Raw genomic sequence first — 18,270 nt, forward strand, 5'->3', positions numbered from 1 at the left:
GGCTCCTGCGGCTGCACTGGTAACGACCACCCTGTGAACTGACTGACGTCACTAAAGCTCTTGGCACACAGTACTTCTCAGTGAACAGTGGTCACCTGTGACTTCACCCAAGTGAGTACAGAGGGAAGGAGGCCACATGCAACCTGTACATTTATTTACAAGGCACAAGCTGAGAGCAGGTTGGGGACTGCCCCATGGCCTTCTCACTCCTCCTGGGCCTGCTGACCCAGCCGCATCTGAGTCTGCGGGTGACCCCTGGGATGGGGGCCTGGAGTGGCTGGATTGAGCCAGCTTGGCCCTCAGGCAAGCTCGGGGGTGGTCTCCCATGTCCCCCAGGCCTCCCCCTCTTCCCCTCATCCAAGCCTGGCTGTCCTCTCTCTCACACCAAGTTCCTGTGTGTTGGTGGTCGCAAGGAAAGTGGGCGGGGGGCCAGGCTGGGCCAGATGGTGTGTGCTAGGCCTTATCTGTTGGGAGTGGGGAGGCGGGCCGGGGCATGGAGGTCCTCTTTCACAAAGCCTACTCTGTCTCCCTGGCAGCTGGGCCTCAGGAATCGGCTTTGCTGCCTTCCTGCCCCACCAAAAACCTCCCATCCACAACCCCAAGAGTCTCACACACTGGGACCCCCAGCCCTCCCACTTCAGCTAGGAGCAAGGCCAGGCCAGTGATGCCCAGGTGGGGACAAGCAGGGGTCACCAGGGCAGCAGTCCCAAGAGGGGAAGCCGGGGAGGGAACAATGGGGCCCGGCCTGTGGCATCTAGGCTGTGGCTGATGGGCCAGAGCCCTGTCTGGGGAAGCGTTAGCAGGAGGGGTTCAGGCTACATCCGAGGCGGCTCTTGTCCGGGAAGCAGTCGCTGTGTGGAGGCGTGGGGAGCCCCGAGCCTCCGGCCTGACGCAGCCTTGTCCTGGCCAGCCCTCCCTGGGGTCTGGCCCGTCTGCTCTGGACTTCTGGGCTGTGTGGCCTCAGCCCTGACCACTGTGCGGCTGCGTCCAGGCCCCAGCCACTCCCGGGGCTCAGACCCCCAGAGCCATCAGTGCCCCTGAGCTGCTGATCTTCTTGAAGCGGTTGGCAGCGCTGACAGCAATGAAGTTTCTCTGGGGATGAGGGAGAGGAGTCCCAGTCAGCATCAGGCAGGGGAGAAGTTGTGGGACAGCTGAGTGTCTCCTAAGGTGCCCTCCAATCCTGGGGGGGCCAGGCGCCAGGGATGAATTTTGGGCATTTTGGTGCAGTGCCCAAAATAGCCACAGGAGGCACCATGACATTGCATCTTCCAGGATTCCTTCATTCAACAGATTTGTTAGCCAGACCTAAGTACTGTTCTGCTCAAGGCGTTCCAATGGCTCCTATTTTGCTCCAAGTAAAAGATAAACCCCTCGCCATGGCCAACGAGTCTCTCCACACCCTGCTTCCCGCTCTTCTTCCACCTCGCCTACCCCTCCCCCTTGCTCATTCCATTCCATCCGTACTGGTTCCCTACCAATTTCTCACACTTGCCAACTATGCTTCTGCCTCAGGGCCTTTGCACTGGCTGTTCCCTCTGCCTGGGACACTCTTCCCCAGGAGTACCGCACTGCTCACTCCTCACCTCCTTCAGGTCTTTTCTCACAGGCTCCTTCTCAGTGAGCCCTCCCTGACCACCTATTTAAATAGAAGTGCGACCTTTCCTCTGGCACTCTTGACCATCCCTATTTGTTTCTACAGCCCTTCCTTAAACTCTTTTAATATCTCCCACCCCCTACCAAAAGTCAGCCCACAAAGACTGAAATCCTTGCCTCTTTTATCCACTGGTGTATCCCCAGTGCCTAGAAGCAGTAGAGGCTCAATAAACATTTGTAAAATGAAGGGAGGAAGCCTGTGATGAGGTCAGAGAGCTTTTCCTGAGCCCAAGCCCCAAATGGATGCCCCTCCTTAGGGTGGAGGGGGTGGGTGGAGGGTCAGGAGCCAGGCCAGGACAAAGAGAAAAAAGTCAACCCTGTTTTCCAGACAAGGCCAGGTCTGGTCGACAGAACCTGCCAAGGCAGGGCTGGTGGGGCCTGGGATCTGGTGCCAAGAGTTCTTCCCGCCTTGCAGTCCCTCCCTTGCCCCACCCCCAGCCCAGCGGTACCTTCCAGCGCCTTTTCATGAGGTATTTCTTAAGCAAGATCTGGGACTTCAGGCGTCGATTACAGCGCTTGGCTTTCTCTGCCAGATTGTTGAGCCAGGGGTGGGCAAGGCACTGGGCAGCGCTCATGCGGGCCCTATTGGGAGGGGCAGTGTGGCAAGGGTGGGTGGCATGCCCATGAGGCATGGGAGCCTAGCCAGCCTGCCAGCCCAGTTCCCACCCTGCCTGCACACGCATGCACTGGGCTCTCACACACAGGGTTCACATCCTACAGTGAGTCTCACCCCTGGTCCTTGACAATGAGGTTGGAGACAAAGTCTTTGGCCTCATCTGACACAGCCTCGAAGGTCTCCTCGTCGAAGTACCAGTTGCCAGATAGAACATTGTTTAGGGTCTCTGTGTCATCATCTCCAAGGAAGGGGGAGAGGCCGCTTAGCCTGGAGGGAAGGGATGGCAGAGGACAGGGAGGTGAGATTGGAGATGCTGAGTCACCTTTCGGGGCTTGGGGGTTGGGGCAGATCCTAGGAGGCAGCACCATGTGCTGAAAAGACCCCCAGCCTCTTGAGTGGGACAGACCTGAGTTTGAATCTGGCTGGGTGACCTTGGGCAAGTCACTTCCCCTCTCTGAGCCTCACTCTTCTCATCTGTAAAATGGGCATAATCATCCCAGCTTCCCAGGGTTACAGTGAAGAAGAGGAATGGTGAGTGCAAAAAAATGTCCACTACCCCTCTGCCCCCACCCTGGGTCATCAGAGATCTGTCCAGAGCCCTGGGCTGGGATGCTATACCTTTAGGGGCTTTGGTCTCTCCATCTATAAAATGGGTATAAAGTTCCCCTTTCCTGGTTCTCCCTAGCACTCCCAACCCCCAACAAACCCCTGACTGAGCAAGTGGGGAGGTGGGACCACCTCACCAGGACCCCCAGGCCAAGCTTGGCTTCAGCTGCCCACCCAGGTGCCCCAACCCCAGGAACACATGCTCCCTTGGGGCTCACAGCATGTAGGTGATGACACCCATACTCCACATGTCTGTCTTATCGGAGATTTGGTCGTAATTCACCACCTCAGGTGACAGGAACTCCGGGGTCCCAAAATTCACCTTCAGCTTCTCGTTGGGGTTATACCTGGGAGGGGGGAGACCAAGAGCTCAGAACCCAGCTCCCAGCCCATTCCCAGGAACCCTCCACGCCTCCCTTGGCCCCTGCCCTCCTCAGAGGCTTGCCCTGCCCTCTCCACCCCACCCCCAGGTGGTACCTCCGTGCCAGGCCAAAGTCAATGATCTTCACCAAATGGCCTGTGGTGTTGACGCACAGGATGTTCTCTGGCTGAGGAGAAGGGGTGGCCCGGATTGGCTTCTGACCCTGCTCACCCTCCCTCCCTGTCCAGGTCCACCCGTGTCCCAGGCTCCCTGGGCCTGAGGCCCAGACTGCCAGAATGGGCGGCCCATCGGAGACCCTCAGACTGGCTTGCTCCAGACACAGATGAGGCTCCTGAGGGCCCAAGAGTGACTCAGACGAGGCCTCGTAGCACAAGGCTTCTGGGAGGATTCAGTGAGATTGCCCCTCATTTACGGCCATGCAAGAACAACAATGTTAGAGCATTTCCGAGGCTGGAGAAACGGGAAGCCTGCAGAGGACAGCTGCACCCTGGGTGAGAGGCCAGGTCAGGGTCGCCACCAGGTACAGAGAGCTCCAGAGACCCGGGAAAGAAAACACCAGCTTGGGCTCCCCGAGGAAGCCTCTTGGGAACAGAGGGGCTTCACGCTGCTCCTGGTATGCTCTAAGATACGCTACTCTTGTCTCCCCAAGTTAGGAATGATGACGACATCTACAAAATATCAGGCCCTGTGTCAGTCACTTTCCACGTGTTAACTCATTAATCCTCCCAACCGCTCTATGTGGCAGAGACTGCCCATCTCCATTTCACAGTTGAGAAAACTGAGGCTGACCCAGAAGTGACTTGGCCACAGTCACCCAGCAAGTATGTGATGGAGCCAGGACTTGACTTCAGGACTCTCTGCCTCTAGCACTGGTCTGCCTGCCACTGGCCAACAAGGACCCATAGTGCACGCTACAGAGTGGGGGCTGGGGCAGACAGGACGCTTGTGGCTTGGCTTTTCTAGGGCAAGAGCCGTCTTCTCTCAGCCCCCTTGCTCCCCACCTTCAGTGTCTAACAAAGACACTGGTGCTCAGCCAAGGCTCCCAGAATTCTGTGCTCCAAGCACAGGTGAGTGTGGGAATGAAGTTACTGAGAGGCTAGTCCCTCCCTGTTCCGGGCTGCCGTCTCCTCTTCATATTGTGTCCACACAAGGACACAGGATGAATCTGAGTTTACAGGGCAGAAACATTTTAAGTAGTTAACAATGGTTAAAAGGCAGGAGATTTTGCACGAAAACCCTGATATCCTGATGGTCAACACTTCCTGAAAGAGCAGGAGCACTGAGTGAGGTGCCACTGACCCCTGAGTTGGACGAAGGTCCTCCAGTTCCCCCAGGGCCTGGGCCCTTTAACACCATTCTGTTATTCGACCGGGCTCTGTAGGCATTTGATTGGAGGCCCTTAAGGACATGCTTCCTGAAGGCCCTTTTCCAACCGATGCATGTACTCAGAGCAGGACACTAATGGCTTTAATAGCTGACCTGGGGTCCCACTAAAACAGGGAAAGAAATGTCCTAGGCGACAATCGTTTGGGGAGACGAGACAGACTCAGGTCTCCTTTTGGAGGACACCAGACTTCCTGAGAAGCCCTGGCCTGGGAAATGGCTCACCCAACCGATTTGACTGTGAAGCCCTTTTTTGATGAAAAATGTATTGCTATCCTAAAAAAATAAAACACTTTTTAGGATACCGAGACTTAAGGTTGAGCTTCTTCCCAGGGCATTGCATTCTCATTGGGGACCCTGTTCTACCCCCCACAAATTGGCTTTCCCTGGGGAATGGCTGGTCTCCAATGCCATGGTGCTGTCTAGAAACTCAGGGGTCCCCCTCACTCTCTCCTTCCCTCCCCTTTCTCTACCCCAACCCAAACCATCAGCAATCAGAATGGCTCTATTTTCAGAATGCATCCATGGTCTGGTCACTTCCCATCCCCCCACTGCTCCTGGTTGCAGCCTCACCATCTGTCTCCTGACTTAATACAACAGCCTCTTAAATTTTCTCGGCCACGTTGGCCTCCCTGAAACCCAACTCCTTATGTCCTTGCTTCCTCCCTTATCAGGGGGATGATACTAGCACACCTGACCCAGTGGGTTATTGGGAGGGGTGCTTACTCTGAGTGGCATCTGACCCCTGGTGAGCAGGGGATGGGTATAGCCAGCTTCAGACCTCAGATGCTCTGGCCTTTGCCCACTTCTCCCATTTCACCTTGTATGGCGCCTCATTACTCTCACGCACTTTTCCATGATACTTTTAATGGTTTAAAATAATCTATTTATTTGGTCAGTATTTTATGGATGTCTGTTCCTCCCACAAACCTGCAGGCTCCATGGGACGGCGTGTGTCCCTCCTCGTCCTTAGGGGACTCCTGTGCAGTGCACAGCAGCATACTAGCAGGTATTAAATCAACGAAGGCAAGAACCATCAACCTTGCCGATGGGCGCTAACCCACCTCAGTGTGCATATTTCATCTCCACTCGCCTTGCCACTTATCCCACAAACATTAACACTTGCCATAAGGACGGGACTAGCCAGCACTCATGCTGCTCCTGTCTGCGCCACACATGGTCCCCATAACCAAGCTCCAGAGCTCCAGGCGGCCACTAACCAATTGATCCTAAAAGTTTTGCTCCCCCTGTCCTGCTGTGCAAGGAACCAAACAAGGTCAGAAGAGGGATATAAATGTTCTTTCACTAAACATTTTTGTGAGCACCTACCACGTGTATATTGCTGCACTGACACTATACGTATGGATTTGTTTTTCTGACTCCCCATCTAGAACAGAAGCTTCACGAGGGCAGGCATTTTTATCTATTTTGTTCACCCCTGGATCTCCACCACCTAGAATACGACGTGGCATGTAGTAGGACCTCAACAAATAATTGTGGAATAAATGAACAAACACTCACAGCGCCTCTCAGGGCCCTGCAATACTTATTAGAAAGTCCTGTGTGGGAGGCACTGAGCTTGGGGTTCACAGGGCTGCGAGAGACCCTTTTAACAAGTACTTAGTAGGAAACCAGAAGCTCCTGAAGGCGAGGATCAAGTCTTTTTTGTTGTTGTTTTGTTTTATCCCCGATTCCTGGTCCTTCGTAAGTGCTTAATAAACCCGTTTTGAATCTACATATGGCAGGATGGATGGAGGGAGAGAAGAAGAAGGGATGAGGGAGGATGGAGGGAATGGCTGGTTGCAACATTGATGTCAAGTCGCCAGATTCTGCTCCTGTCCCCTCGCGAGCAGCCCCAGCCCCGGTACCTTGAGGTCCAGGTGCAGGACATTCATCTTGTGCATGAAGAGGATCCCGTCGCAGATCTGCCTGACAAACACCATGGTGTCCACCTCCGTCAGCTGATAGTCCTCATCCACAATCCTCTCGAAGAGCTCTCCGCCCTCGATGCTGTGTGCACAGACCCCTCTACAGGCTGCTTCTGGGCCTCTGGCACCCCCACCCGGTGCCCCGCCCCCACTGCTGGCACTCACTACTCCATGAACAGGATGATGTCATGCGGGGTCTCCATGGCTGCATACAGCTGGATCAGATTGCGGTGGTTCAGCTGGTTCATAACCTCGATCTCAAGCATCACCATTTCCTGGGGGAACAGGGAGGTCAGGGGTACCATCACAGCATCGTCACTCCCCCCCTCCACGCGCTGTACCTGTGCCCTTGACCAGACCTTCCCTGAACCACCGCCCAGCCTCCTCCTCCTTGCTGGCCTCCTTGCCCCCCATCTCACCCTGCCCCCAAGCCTCACCCCAGTCATTCCTGCTCCATGCCTTTGCTGTTCTTCCCCTCCACCTTCTGACTGAACACTGGGATGCCAAGGGCCCAGTCCCCCCGATCATCACTCCCTTCCCTTCACTCTCTCCCTGGGCATTCTCCTTACGCCCCTGGACTTGACCTTCCTTCCAAATGTGACTGATCTCCAAATACATATCTCCATCTCTGAGCACTCCCTTCAACTCCAGACACCCATATTTCCCATGGCCCAACAGCTATTGCCCTTGGATGTCTAACAGACATCTCAAATCTCTTACGTCCAAAATTAAACCTTTGATACGGCCCCTTCGCCACAATGGAGTTGCCCTCAGCTTGCCCATCAGAAAAGGACATGCTTCTTCACCGAGGTGTGCAGGACTGGAAGTTAGGAGCTACCCCAGCTTTCCCTCTTCTTCCTGCTTCCTCATACCCCGCGTCCTCTCCATCTGTAAATCCTTTCCCTCTACATTCAAACTAGATTACAAACCCCATGACTTCTCACCTCCTCCACCGCTGCCTTCCTAGCCTAAACTAGGCCACTATTTGTCACTTTCAGAAAATTGGCAAGCCAGTTGTCACATTGGTAGCTTGAAATCAGCTATGGTAGAAATAGTTACACCATGGAAATCAGCGAATGTGACAAATCAGGCCTCTCCCCGAACTGTGCCTCCAGAGCAACATATCAATACACGCATGGCTCGCTTTCTCCCGTGATTCTGTTCCTTCATTCATATTTCGCCTTATGTACCTTCCTCAGAGGCCTAACCTCACCCCACTATCTGAACAGCCCCCATCGGCCCCGCACTCCCGGTCCCTTACCTGCCTTTTTTTTCTTTCCTAGCACTTCTCAGTTCCTGACACCATGCTTTTTGTTTTGTTTTGTTTTTTAGTTGCCTGTTTCTTGTCTCTAGCATGTCAACCCATAAGGGCCAGGACTTTTTCAGTTCACTGCCATTTCCCCAGCACCTGGCACAGTGAATGGCATAGAAAAATTGCTTAATAATTAATTAATCAATGGCTGCCTCCAATTAATTTACACAGCACAGATGGATGGAATATCTGTGATGAGCCAGGTCCATGATAGAAGCCTGAGGACCCACAGGCAATAATATGGATCCAGGCCCGGGAAGTAGAAGAGGCAGAGAAAGACAGAATCACGTAGAAAATACCTGCCTTCCAAATGTGCTCAAAGCTATGATGGGGAGTTCAGGGCTACAGCCGTCTGGAGCTGCTTCTCATGTGTTCTAGGCTCCAGGCCTCTGCATGTGCTGTGGTCTCTGCCTGGAATGTCCATAACCTCACTCCGTGGCTCCCTCTGCCTCCATTCAAGGGCCCCCAGCAGGTACCTGCTGTTTTCAGCATTCAGGCCTTTCCTCCCACAGTCCTCTCTGCTTGAAACACTCTTCCCTGCCTTCGCCACTGGAAAACAGCTCCTCCTCCTTCATAGCCTTCATTCAGGAGACAGCCAGTCTAGGAACTTCCTTGACCCCATGGGCTGAGACAGGAGCCTGCCCCCTCCTTACTAGCCCCACCCTAGCTTTCTGGAGTCACAGCTCACCACACCATGTGGGTAGGTTGTCATTACCTTCTCACACACCCAACTCCTTCACTCCACATGAGCCTCTACCTGCATTCATTCATTCATTCATTCATTCTTTCAACAAGCCCTGCTCTCAGCCTCCTATGAACCAGGCCTGGGCAAGGTGCTGGAGGCAGAGCTCTGAACCAGCCCCATTTATCTTGGTGCTCCCAGAGGGTGGGGACCACATTCACTTCACTTCAGGACCTCCAGTGCCCAGCACAGGGCCTGGCCCCAAGTCCACGCTCATCAGTGTTTGTTGAATTGAACCAAGCAGGGGGCACAAATATCCTGTACCTGGAAGGGAAAGTCTCCAGGTATAAGTTTACTAACTGAGGGTCTGGTTCATGGTTAGGAGCATCAGGCCTCTGTGGCAGGGCTGTCTGTCTGTCTATCTGGTGCAGACTCATGGGTAGATGTAGGTGAGAGGCTCCCACTCCAATGATCCCCCCCCTCTGCATAAGCACCTCCCCACCCCCACTACCTTGTCTTTGGGTGTCTGTTTCTTGATGACCTTAGCTGCCAACTTGAGGCCTGTGGCTTTCTCTGTGCAGGTACAGACTGCTCCAAACTTGCCGCTGGAGAGAGAAGAGGCTGGGAGTGAGGGAGTTCCCAGGGGCACATGGCTGAGGGGGCCTGTGCTGTCTTCCCATCTGGATCCCCGTGTGAGATGAGGGTGCTCTCCTCAGCCAGCCCTCACTCCCTCTTGAATCTCTACTGCGGGGACCATGGCTGAACCACACAAATCATGGGTATAGGAAGGGCAGGCTCATCCAAAGGGTGACTCCTGATGTGACAACTGACAGGCTTGTGGCAAGTAGGGGTCCTGGGGCTCTGGGCTTTTTGCAAAGCTAGAACCACCTTGAAGGGGTTAGTGTGGTACCTGAAACTGAAAGACAGGAAAATCCTGTGTGCTTCCCATGGGGAACAGTGATGGTGTGTCTATGAGTGACAGTGACACGATTGTATATCAGCCATATGACAGTCTGCATGTGACAGGTGTGATCTCTAGGAGCAATTGTGTCCATGTGGGCCATGTCTAATGGGGTGTGGCTGGGCCTTGAAGGGGAAGACATGAGGCGCCAGGGGGTTCCATGATCTCCTGCTGGTTTGGGGTCCCAACTCTCACCCGCCCAATGTCTCCTTGGAGTTCATGCTGAATTGACTGTTGACATTCCCAGTCTTCAGCTCCACGATGCGGTGGGGGAAGGGAGCCGGGGGTGGTGGGCAGTCGTCTGGGGAAGCAGAGCAGAGTCGTCAGTCAGTGCCAAGAGCTTCTGAGGATCCACCCTGGCACCAACCCCTGCTGCCTAGCCTGGGCCCATATAGGGAAGTTCACTGAGTGATACCTGGGGGACAGGTGGCTCCGAGACAGGGGCTAGGGAACTCAGGTTCCAATTTCAGCTCTGCCACCAACACACACAATGGCCTTGGGAGGCCTCTGCCTCTGACAGAGGGGGACTCAGCTTCTCCTGGCACAATGGACTTCTCTGACCCTCCCACATGATAAGGTGTGAACACTGGGTTCCAAGCTATCTGCATTTGCACTGAAGGAGAAAAGGGCAACTATAATGGTGGAGTGCCAGATAGGGGTTACTCTGTCTGACGGGGTAGGTGATGGAAACTGCCTACCATCTCCTCTAATAATACTACAGCTGGAGGGAACCTGTGAAATGGGTGTCCAACCTGGGCATGGCCCAGGGGCAACGGGTGGGCGGGGAGGAGGCCGGAACGACGAAGTTTGGTAGGGAAAGGCTGCCACCTAGTGACAACCATGGGGAACAGCTGGTCCTGGCCGCCCACAGGCTGAATCATCGGGAATGGAAACCACTTTATAAATAGCAAGAGGCGGCAGGGAAGCCGGGCTGATGATAAATCAGATGGCCCTTGGAGGTTGTTCAGGTCCTGTCACCCCGAGGATGTGATTTCTGGGCGGGGCGGGGCACAGGTCTCTGCGGCTCCTCGGGGGAGGAGGCAGGGCTCTTGGCTGCTGCCCAGCCGCCAGGCCCTCCCACCCTGTCTGGGTGGCACTGTGCCGCTCACCAGGCAGGCTGGCGGGTCTCCCAGGGCACCTCAGCCTGGAGAGGGGGTTGTCAGGACACTCTGGGCTCTCCTGACCCCATCTCACCCCACCCCCAGCCCTGCCGCATCCCTGCCCAAGCCCTTTCCCTATTCACCTACCCGCCAAGCTCACGCATGCTCAGTGGCTCCCTGCATCCCGCTGAATAAACCTCTGGCTCCCTGTCTGATTGTCAGTTAAAGCCATTCCACAGCGCTGCCCCATCTCACGTGCCCAGCTTCCTTGGTCACTGCTCCCACACACAGACACGTGTGCTCCTCGACTAATGAACCCTCTATAGCTCCCATGACCCTCCCCACCCCGTCCAGGATGTAGTTTACCTAAGCCTGGCACTCCAGCCCTTCTGCAAACTGACTTCAAATTCCACTATGTAGAGAGTGGATGTTGCTCCAGTAAACTGCCCATCTTTTTTTAAAGCCCCATTTTAGTCAAAGTAGAAGAAAGTCAAAAGTGAGTTCTGGAGTCAGGCCGTCCTGATAAATTCAAATCCTGTCCTATCTGTAGGTTTTTGGGCACTCACTCCATTTCCTTTTTCTGAGCCTCAGTCTCCCCATCTATCAATAGGGACTAGAAGCTCGTACTTCCTGGCATTGTGTGACACTTGGATGAATCAGCCTGGGTGTGGCATGGCTCAGAGCATTTCAGTCCTCTAAACAGGGAGACATGGGGAGCCCACTTCCCTCCTCCCTCAGCCTGGGTAGACCCAGCCCCTTTACCCCCACCCACCCCTGGCCTACCCAAAATCTGGAAGCAGTCCTCCTCCCTGGCTTTGAGACAGAGGGCCTGCCCCACCTCCGATCTCTCCGAGGGCACAGCCTGGAACTCGATCCCCCTCGAGGTGTCCCCTTGCACCTTAGCCTGGCCAGCCTGGCCTGAAGCCTTCTCTTCTGCTTCCTTCTGGCTGCCTTCCAGGATGTTCTCCCCTCCTTCTGCTGCCTTGGCTTGCCGGGGATCCATGGGGACAGGGGTCACGGGCACCCCTTCAAAGATGAGCTCTGACGCCTCATTTGGGGGCTCCTGGGCCAGCGGCTTCTCGGGGCTGGAAGGTGAGAACACAGAGGTGACGCCCTTAGCAGCCACAGCCCTGCTGCGGCCTCCTCCAGCAGGTCTCAATGCTTCCAGGGCCTCATCTGCAACCTGGAGCTAATACAACTCTGCCTCCCACCCCAAGTGCATGGGGTAATGCATACCGATTCTCTTTACACAAAATCAAGGGATGTTAATAATACCGTAAATGTCTGAGGTCATTATCTTGACTATCAACACACTACTAGATCATGAAAAACTATTAATAGGATCGTTGATATGGGTAATCATTATGGATATAATTAGGGAGATTATGTAACTCTTGATTCATAAAAACTGTGTTGATGCAATTAATATTAATACATAATTCAAATTAATATGGTAAGTGCTATTGTGGTTTCCAATACATCATTAATGATCTCATTAATATGATTAACATTCAGGTAAGCATAACTGATTGCATCATAAGATTGGTGCTTTATTATGAAAAAAAGTATTAGTAATTTATGAAAGTATTAGTAAGGATCTACCAATCTGGTTATTAGTCAGCTATACCGATAATTATATTAAGAAGAGGGGTTATCCTTTCCTTCTGACATCTCGGCCCCACCCTTGGCTAGACCCAAGTTCATGGACTAACGGGAACTCTGTACTCCAGGTGCCTAGAAAAGAGGAGTTCCACCTCGGAGGTCTCTGAGGACTTCTCCTGCCTGACATTCCAGGCTTCTGATTGTCAGAAACATCGCAGTCCTGGTTTCTGCCAGGGATAAGGAGGTAAGCAGGTAGGGCCAATGCCTACTCAGGACAGAGGGAGCTGGATGTTAAAACTACCCAATGCAGCATTGAATGTAAAAACAGCAATTATGAGGACAGAAGAGCTCAGCATGATCCCTGGGCACAGAGCCCAGGACCCCTCCCGACTCTCAGACAGGGGGCATTCACCTGGAGATGACGGCTGGGCAGCTGGGGCTGTGCAGGAAGGCAGGTGAGCCCCTCCTGGCCGCTTCTTGGCACTCTGCTGCCTTCTTTTGTGCCTTGGGCTCTCCAGGGTCCTGGCTGCCTGAGGTCCCCTGCTCAGCATTGGGCTCCTTGAAACTGGTTTCTGCTGTTGCGCTCAGCTGGGGCAGGGCTGCCTGCGGCCCGGCATTGCCCTCCGCAGGCCCACTGCCCAAGCCGTCTTCTCCCTCCTGGACCTGGCTGCTAGTTGAGGGTTGGGCCAGGGCACCATCCCCTTTCTCTGGGGCAGGGGCTTTGGCACCTTTATTCAGGGTGGGTGGACTAGATCCTTTATTTGAGTCTGGGGGACCAGATTCTTTCTTTGGGCCTGGGGGACCAATTTCTTTCTTTGGGCCTGGGGGGCCAGGTTCTTTTTTCGGGCCTGGGGTGCCAGGTTCTTTTTTGGGGCCTGGGGGACCAGGTTCTTTCTTTGAGTCTGGGGAAACAGATTTTTTCTTTGGGTCTGGGGGGCCAGGTTCTTTCTTGGGGCCTGGGGGGCCAGGTTCTTTCTTTGGGCCTGGGCAGCCAGGTTCTTTTTTTGGACTTGGGGTGCCAGGCTCTTTTTCAGGGTCTGGGGGACCAGGTTCTTTCTTTGAGTCTGGGGAAACAGATTCTTTCTTTGGGTCTGGGGGACCAGGTTCTTTCTTTTGGTCTGGAGGGCCAGGTTTTTCCTTTAAGTCTGGGGAAACAGATTCTTTTTTGGGGTCTTGAGGGCCAGGTTCTTTCTTTGGATCTGGGGGGCCAGGTTCTTTCTTTGGGTCTGGGGGGCCAGGTTTTTTCTTTGGGTCTGGAGGACCAGGTTCTTTCTTTGAGTCTGGGGAAACAGATTCTTTTTTGGGGTCTTGAGGGCCAGGTTTTTTCTTTGGGTCTGGGGGGCCAGGTTCTTTCTTTAAGTCTGGGGAAACAGATTCTTTCTTTGGGTCTGGGGGGCCAGGTTCTTTCTTTAAGTCTGGGGAAACAGATTCTTTCTTTGGGTCTTGGGGGCCAGGTTCTTTCTTTAAGTCTGGGGAAACAGATTCTTTCTTTGGGTCTGGGGGGCCAGGTTCTTTCTTTAAGTCTGGGGAAACAGATTCTTTCTTTGGGTCTGGGGGGCCAGGTTCTTTCTTTAAGTCTGGGGAAACAGATTCTTTCTTTGGGTCTGGGGGGCCAGGTTCTTTCTTTAAGTCTGGGGAAGTAGATTCTTTCTTTGGGTCTGGGGGGACAGGTTCTTTCTTTGGACCTGGGGGGCCAGTTTCTTTTTTTGGGCCCAGGAGACCAGGTTCTTTCTTTGGGTCTGCAGGGCCAGATTCTTTCGTTGGGTCTGGGGGCCCAAGTTTTTTCTTTGGATCTGGGGGGTCAGATTCTTTTTCTGGGTTGGGGATACCAGTTTCTTTCTTTGCATCTGGTGGGGCAGGTTCTTTCTTTGGGCCTGGGGAGGCAGGTTCTTTTTCTTTGTCAGCGGGGCCAGGTTTTTTCTTTGGCTTTAGAGGGGCAGGTTCTTTCCTTGCGCCCAGATGGCCAGGTTCTTTCTCTGGGCCTGGGGAGCTAGGTTCTTTTTCAGGGTCTGGCGGACCAGGTTCTTTCTTTGGGTCTGGGGGGCCAGGTTCTTTTTCAGGGTCTAGGGGACCAGGTTCTTTCTTTGGGTCTGGGGAACCAGGTTCTTTCTTTGGCTCTGGGGGACCAGGGTCTTTTTCTGGACCTGGGGGACCAGGTTCTTTCTTTGGCTCTGGGGGGCCAGGGTCTTTCTTTGGGTCTGTAGGACTAGGGTCTTTCTCTGCAGCTGGGGGTCCTTCGCCTATTGCACCTTTGGGTGCCTTGTCTGCAGAGATGAGACACCAGTTAGGATCCATCCTCCGCCCCCTCCGCCCCCAGCCAGGTTGGCCAGAGACCAGCTCTGGGCCCGGGTCCCCACCCAGACAACAATTTGCAAATGCTTCTCCCCTGAACCTCTAGGGCCACTCGATGGGCTCTAGAGATGGGCTGCCAGGACCTGAGAGGCCTGTATGGGAGGCTTCTGGTCATCAGGTAGGCCTGGATGCCCCACCAGCCCTTGCTCTGTGTTTAGGTGCCATCCATGGGGGCTTCCCATTTTCACAGTCTCTCTGGAGAGGGATTCGTATAGGCCCTTGACGCAGCCCAACCCTACCCATAGATAAATCTGATTTCTGCGTCCCCCATGCTCCATACAAAGAGGACTTGGGCATAGAACTCCCACAGAGGAACCAGCCCAACCCTGGATTCAAACACCCTTTCCCAAGCTCCTCCCTCCATCTCCTGCCCCAGTTTGGCACCTGTTGATGGGCTCTGGATTTCCAATTCGACTGCTCCATTTTCTGTCGCCATAAGGTAGGGAGGCGTATGCTTCTGCTTGCCTAACTCAAGTCTTTCTAGCTGCAGAAAGAAGCATGAGGTGTGTCAGGCTGTCGGATTCCTCCTCTTATCAGGCTGAGAGGAGGCCAGAGCCAGCTGAATGAAGGGAGAGAGGTACCTGGAGCAGAGAGGGGCAACCTGGTGGCCGTCTGTTTTGCAGCGGCTGCCCAGTTGCAGTCCTGGGGCAGTTGTAACGGGCTGGGCCGGTGGGCAGAGGCGGAGGCAGGGGCGCGGGCAGGGTAGGCGGGGACGGAGGAGAGGCTCTCTTACACCAGGGGCCATGCAGCTCGGACTGCCACCACCTGTCACTCTTGGCCCCTGTTCAGAGGACACGGCATTCTTCCCATGGACCAAGTGGGGGGAGAGTGGTGTTGGAACAAGCAGGAAGAGAAAAGGGAGGGGGCACCTAGGGCCCCAGGGGAGCAGCCTCTCCCCAGGCCTTGGCTTGAACAAGATCAAGGAGGGGGCCTGGAAGAAGAGGGGCTCTCAGGCAAGGCTGAAGGGCAAGACTCTGCCCAGGCTGGGCCCTGGCTCTGCCCACTGGTATGCTAGATTTCCTGGGGTCCCCCAGAACCTGTTTAGAGCCATGCAGTCCCAAAAATAATCACCCATACCCCAGTACCCAGCTCTGTGCCCATGAGCCCTGCCCCTGGCAATTTGACCTACTTGGAGCATCTGTGGGTAAGAAATTGTCTCAGGGGAACTTGCTCAACATGCCCATGGGCCTCAAAGCCTTTTCTTTTGAAAAATATTTTTCTTGGGCTCCTGAGATGGAGGCTGCCCCCAAACGGCTGTAGTTCAGTCAGTGCTCTAGGGCCCTTCCCCAGAGCTGCTGTAGGTCTCTCCAATGGCCTGCCTGGAAGGAGGGGGCTGATGGAGAGTCTTTTCCAAGGATCCTCCCCCACCGTGGTGTCTCAGGGGCCACTCCAGCCCGAGGTGTTTGGGCTGAGATGGGACGGGAGGAGGTGTGATCCAACGGGGCTGCCATCACCCAGGGACTGTCTGCCCTGAGCCTTTCTCTGAGAATCAGCCGAGCTGAGTGCATTGGAAATAGCTCTGGAGTGGGTGTCTGGGTTCAGGTCCTGACTGTGGCAAGCCTCAGCCGCTCTGTCAAACGGAGGAGACAACCGCTGCCCTCAGATGGGAGAAAGGAGGAAATGACTCAAGAACGCAGCACGTCTAAGCAATGGGAAATTATGTCTAAACTAGAAAAAAGATTGAGGAAACTGTGAATGAAGTGATATGAAGCAACCTCCAAAGTGGAAAAAAATAAATACATAAGGCCCGGTGCGGCATGGCACGTAGAGTACGCTACCATTTGGGCACAAGGAGATAAAATATGTAATATTTAACATAACACTATATGTAATAAATACAGTCTCATTCTACACACGTAAGAATTTCTTTGGCAAGGTAAGCAAGCAATAGGACCAGGGGCAGGAGGGAGACAAATGCTTACCCTTTAATTTTTTTATTTGAACCATGAACTGTATGAACTGGTTACTGTTCAAAAGGAGTGATTTGTTTTTGTTTTTATAGTGAGCAAATGTTGGGGAGGTTGGTAGAGGCTAGCCAAAACCAGAGTTGGGGCTCCTTCCCCCGTCTTGACAAGTTTTGCTCTGCCTGGTCCTCCCCACCTTCTGACCTGGCCCTCCCATCCTCCATTTCTCTCTTTCAAAGTCCAATTTGACAGCCTGCCTCTTCTAGGAAGCAACAATAGTAACTAATAATAATGCCTATCCAGTACTTGCCATGTGTGCCAGGCCCTGTTCTAAGTGCTCTTGTGTAGATTCCCTCATATGATCTTCAAAATAACCCAATGAGGTCGGTAGGACTACAGATGGGGGAACTGGGGCACGGAGAGGTTAAGTAACTTAGCCAAATCCATCTAGCTTGTAACGGGCTGAAGTGGGATCTGAATCCAGGCTCTCTGAAGGGAAGGGAGCTCCCGTTTAAAAAAAAAAAAAAAAACAGGATTTTTTTTTTGTTGGGGAACAGTGCGTACTTCCAGGACTTTTTTCCAAGTCAAGTTGTTGTCTTTTCAGTCTTAGTTGTGGAGGGTGCAGCTCAGCTCCAGGTCCAGTTGCCGTTGCTAGTTGCAGGGGGCGCAGCCCACCATCCCTTGCAAGAGTCGAGGAATCAAACCGGCAGCCTTGTGGTTGAGAGCCCACTGGCCCATGTGGGAATCGAACAGGAAGCCTCCATGTGAGGAGCACGGTGCTCCAACTGCCTGAGCCACCGAGCCGGCACCCATTTTTTTTAAGTGCCTCCTATTATTAGCTTTATCCATATACTCTTAAAACATCGTCTTGATAATATCTCTGTGGGGAGCGTTTGTCTTATTTTCGAGATGAAGACAGGGAGGATCAAAAGAGTAACACTCAAAGTCTGAGTAACTTGCCCAGAGTCACTCCACAAGGTCCTGTTTCTTCCCTATAATTTCCCAGCTTATGCTGCACGCCCTCTCCCAGATGGGGTCGCATAGCATTCTGAAGGTTGAAATGCTTCCTGTGCATGCCTATCACTGGGAGCCCCCGGCTGTCCATTTGGTCGTCCCCACAGTGTTCTGGTTTAGCCTGAAATGTTGGACCCCACCCTCTTCTGGCCTTCAACTCCAGGTTGATCCCACTATTGGCACTGTCTGGGAGCCCCCTGGAGGGCAGGGGCTGTACGCTGCTCATGTGTGTCCCCAGCACAAAGTGTACTTGCCAATCAGTGTTTGATGAATGACTAACAAGGGTCCGGACAGAGTTTATGGTATTACTCTGCTGTGATAGCCCTTGATGACATCCCTTTATTATTAGTGTGGTTGTCAATACCAGTCTTTGTTGAGTGAGTGCCCACTAAGGGCCAGGCCTGACTCTGCCAAAGGCTTCACCCCAGCTCATTGGATCCTCCCAAGGGACTTGAGGGGCCAAATGACTCAAGGGGACCATTTTAATGGTACAGAAACTAATGCTGAGCCGACGGTAAGAGGTTTGTCCCTAGTCACGCAGCTCTTGAGTAGCTTCAAATTACCCTAATTCAAAGCCAGAGCCATCTCCCAATGAGACCAAAATCCAGGCTGGGACAACATAAAAGGCTTAATTTGCTACATTTGTCACTGTTATGATTCCCAAATGATAACTAGCATTTCTTGAACTCGTAAGCAGGCCAGACCCTGTGTAAGCAACTTCATGAGTGTCTTCTGTTCAATTCTTACAACCTGAGTAGTGGTTAGGAGCTGTCAA

General features: G+C 53.5%; 1 protein-coding gene across 2 annotated transcripts; it reads right to left on the reverse strand.

Moving 5' to 3' along the window:
- Nucleotides 1-137: 137 nt before the first annotated feature.
- On the reverse strand, nucleotides 138-15,313 carry MYLK2 (myosin light chain kinase 2). 2 transcript variants are annotated; one of them, XM_074317513.2, is made up of 13 exons: nucleotides 15,159-15,312; nucleotides 14,962-15,061; nucleotides 12,638-14,489; nucleotides 11,407-11,708; nucleotides 9,719-9,824; nucleotides 9,074-9,167; nucleotides 6,734-6,843; nucleotides 6,509-6,650; nucleotides 3,353-3,423; nucleotides 3,094-3,222; nucleotides 2,384-2,536; nucleotides 2,103-2,235; nucleotides 138-1,092 (listed from the first exon to the last, which is right to left on the reverse strand). In XM_074317513.2, exons 2-13 carry the CDS (start codon nucleotides 15,011-15,013, stop codon nucleotides 1,012-1,014), a joined length of 3,225 nt encoding a protein of 1,074 aa, XP_074173614.2. In that variant the 5' UTR covers nucleotides 15,014-15,061; nucleotides 15,159-15,312; the 3' UTR covers nucleotides 138-1,011. The 2 variants fall into 2 exon arrangements, 1 of the variants encoding a protein (XP_074173614.2); XR_012491162.2 differs by lacking the exons at nucleotides 138-1,092; nucleotides 2,103-2,235 and adding an exon at nucleotides 2,676-2,743 and having other exon boundaries at nucleotides 2,430-2,536; nucleotides 15,159-15,313.
- Between the last annotated feature and the right edge of the window lie 2,957 nt (nucleotides 15,314-18,270).

This window comes from Rhinolophus sinicus, chromosome 13 (genome assembly GCF_057876585.1).
Source record: "Rhinolophus sinicus isolate RSI-liver-muscle chromosome 13, RSI-T2T, whole genome shotgun sequence".
In the NCBI taxonomy this organism is placed as follows: Eukaryota; Metazoa; Chordata; class Mammalia; order Chiroptera; family Rhinolophidae; genus Rhinolophus; species Rhinolophus sinicus.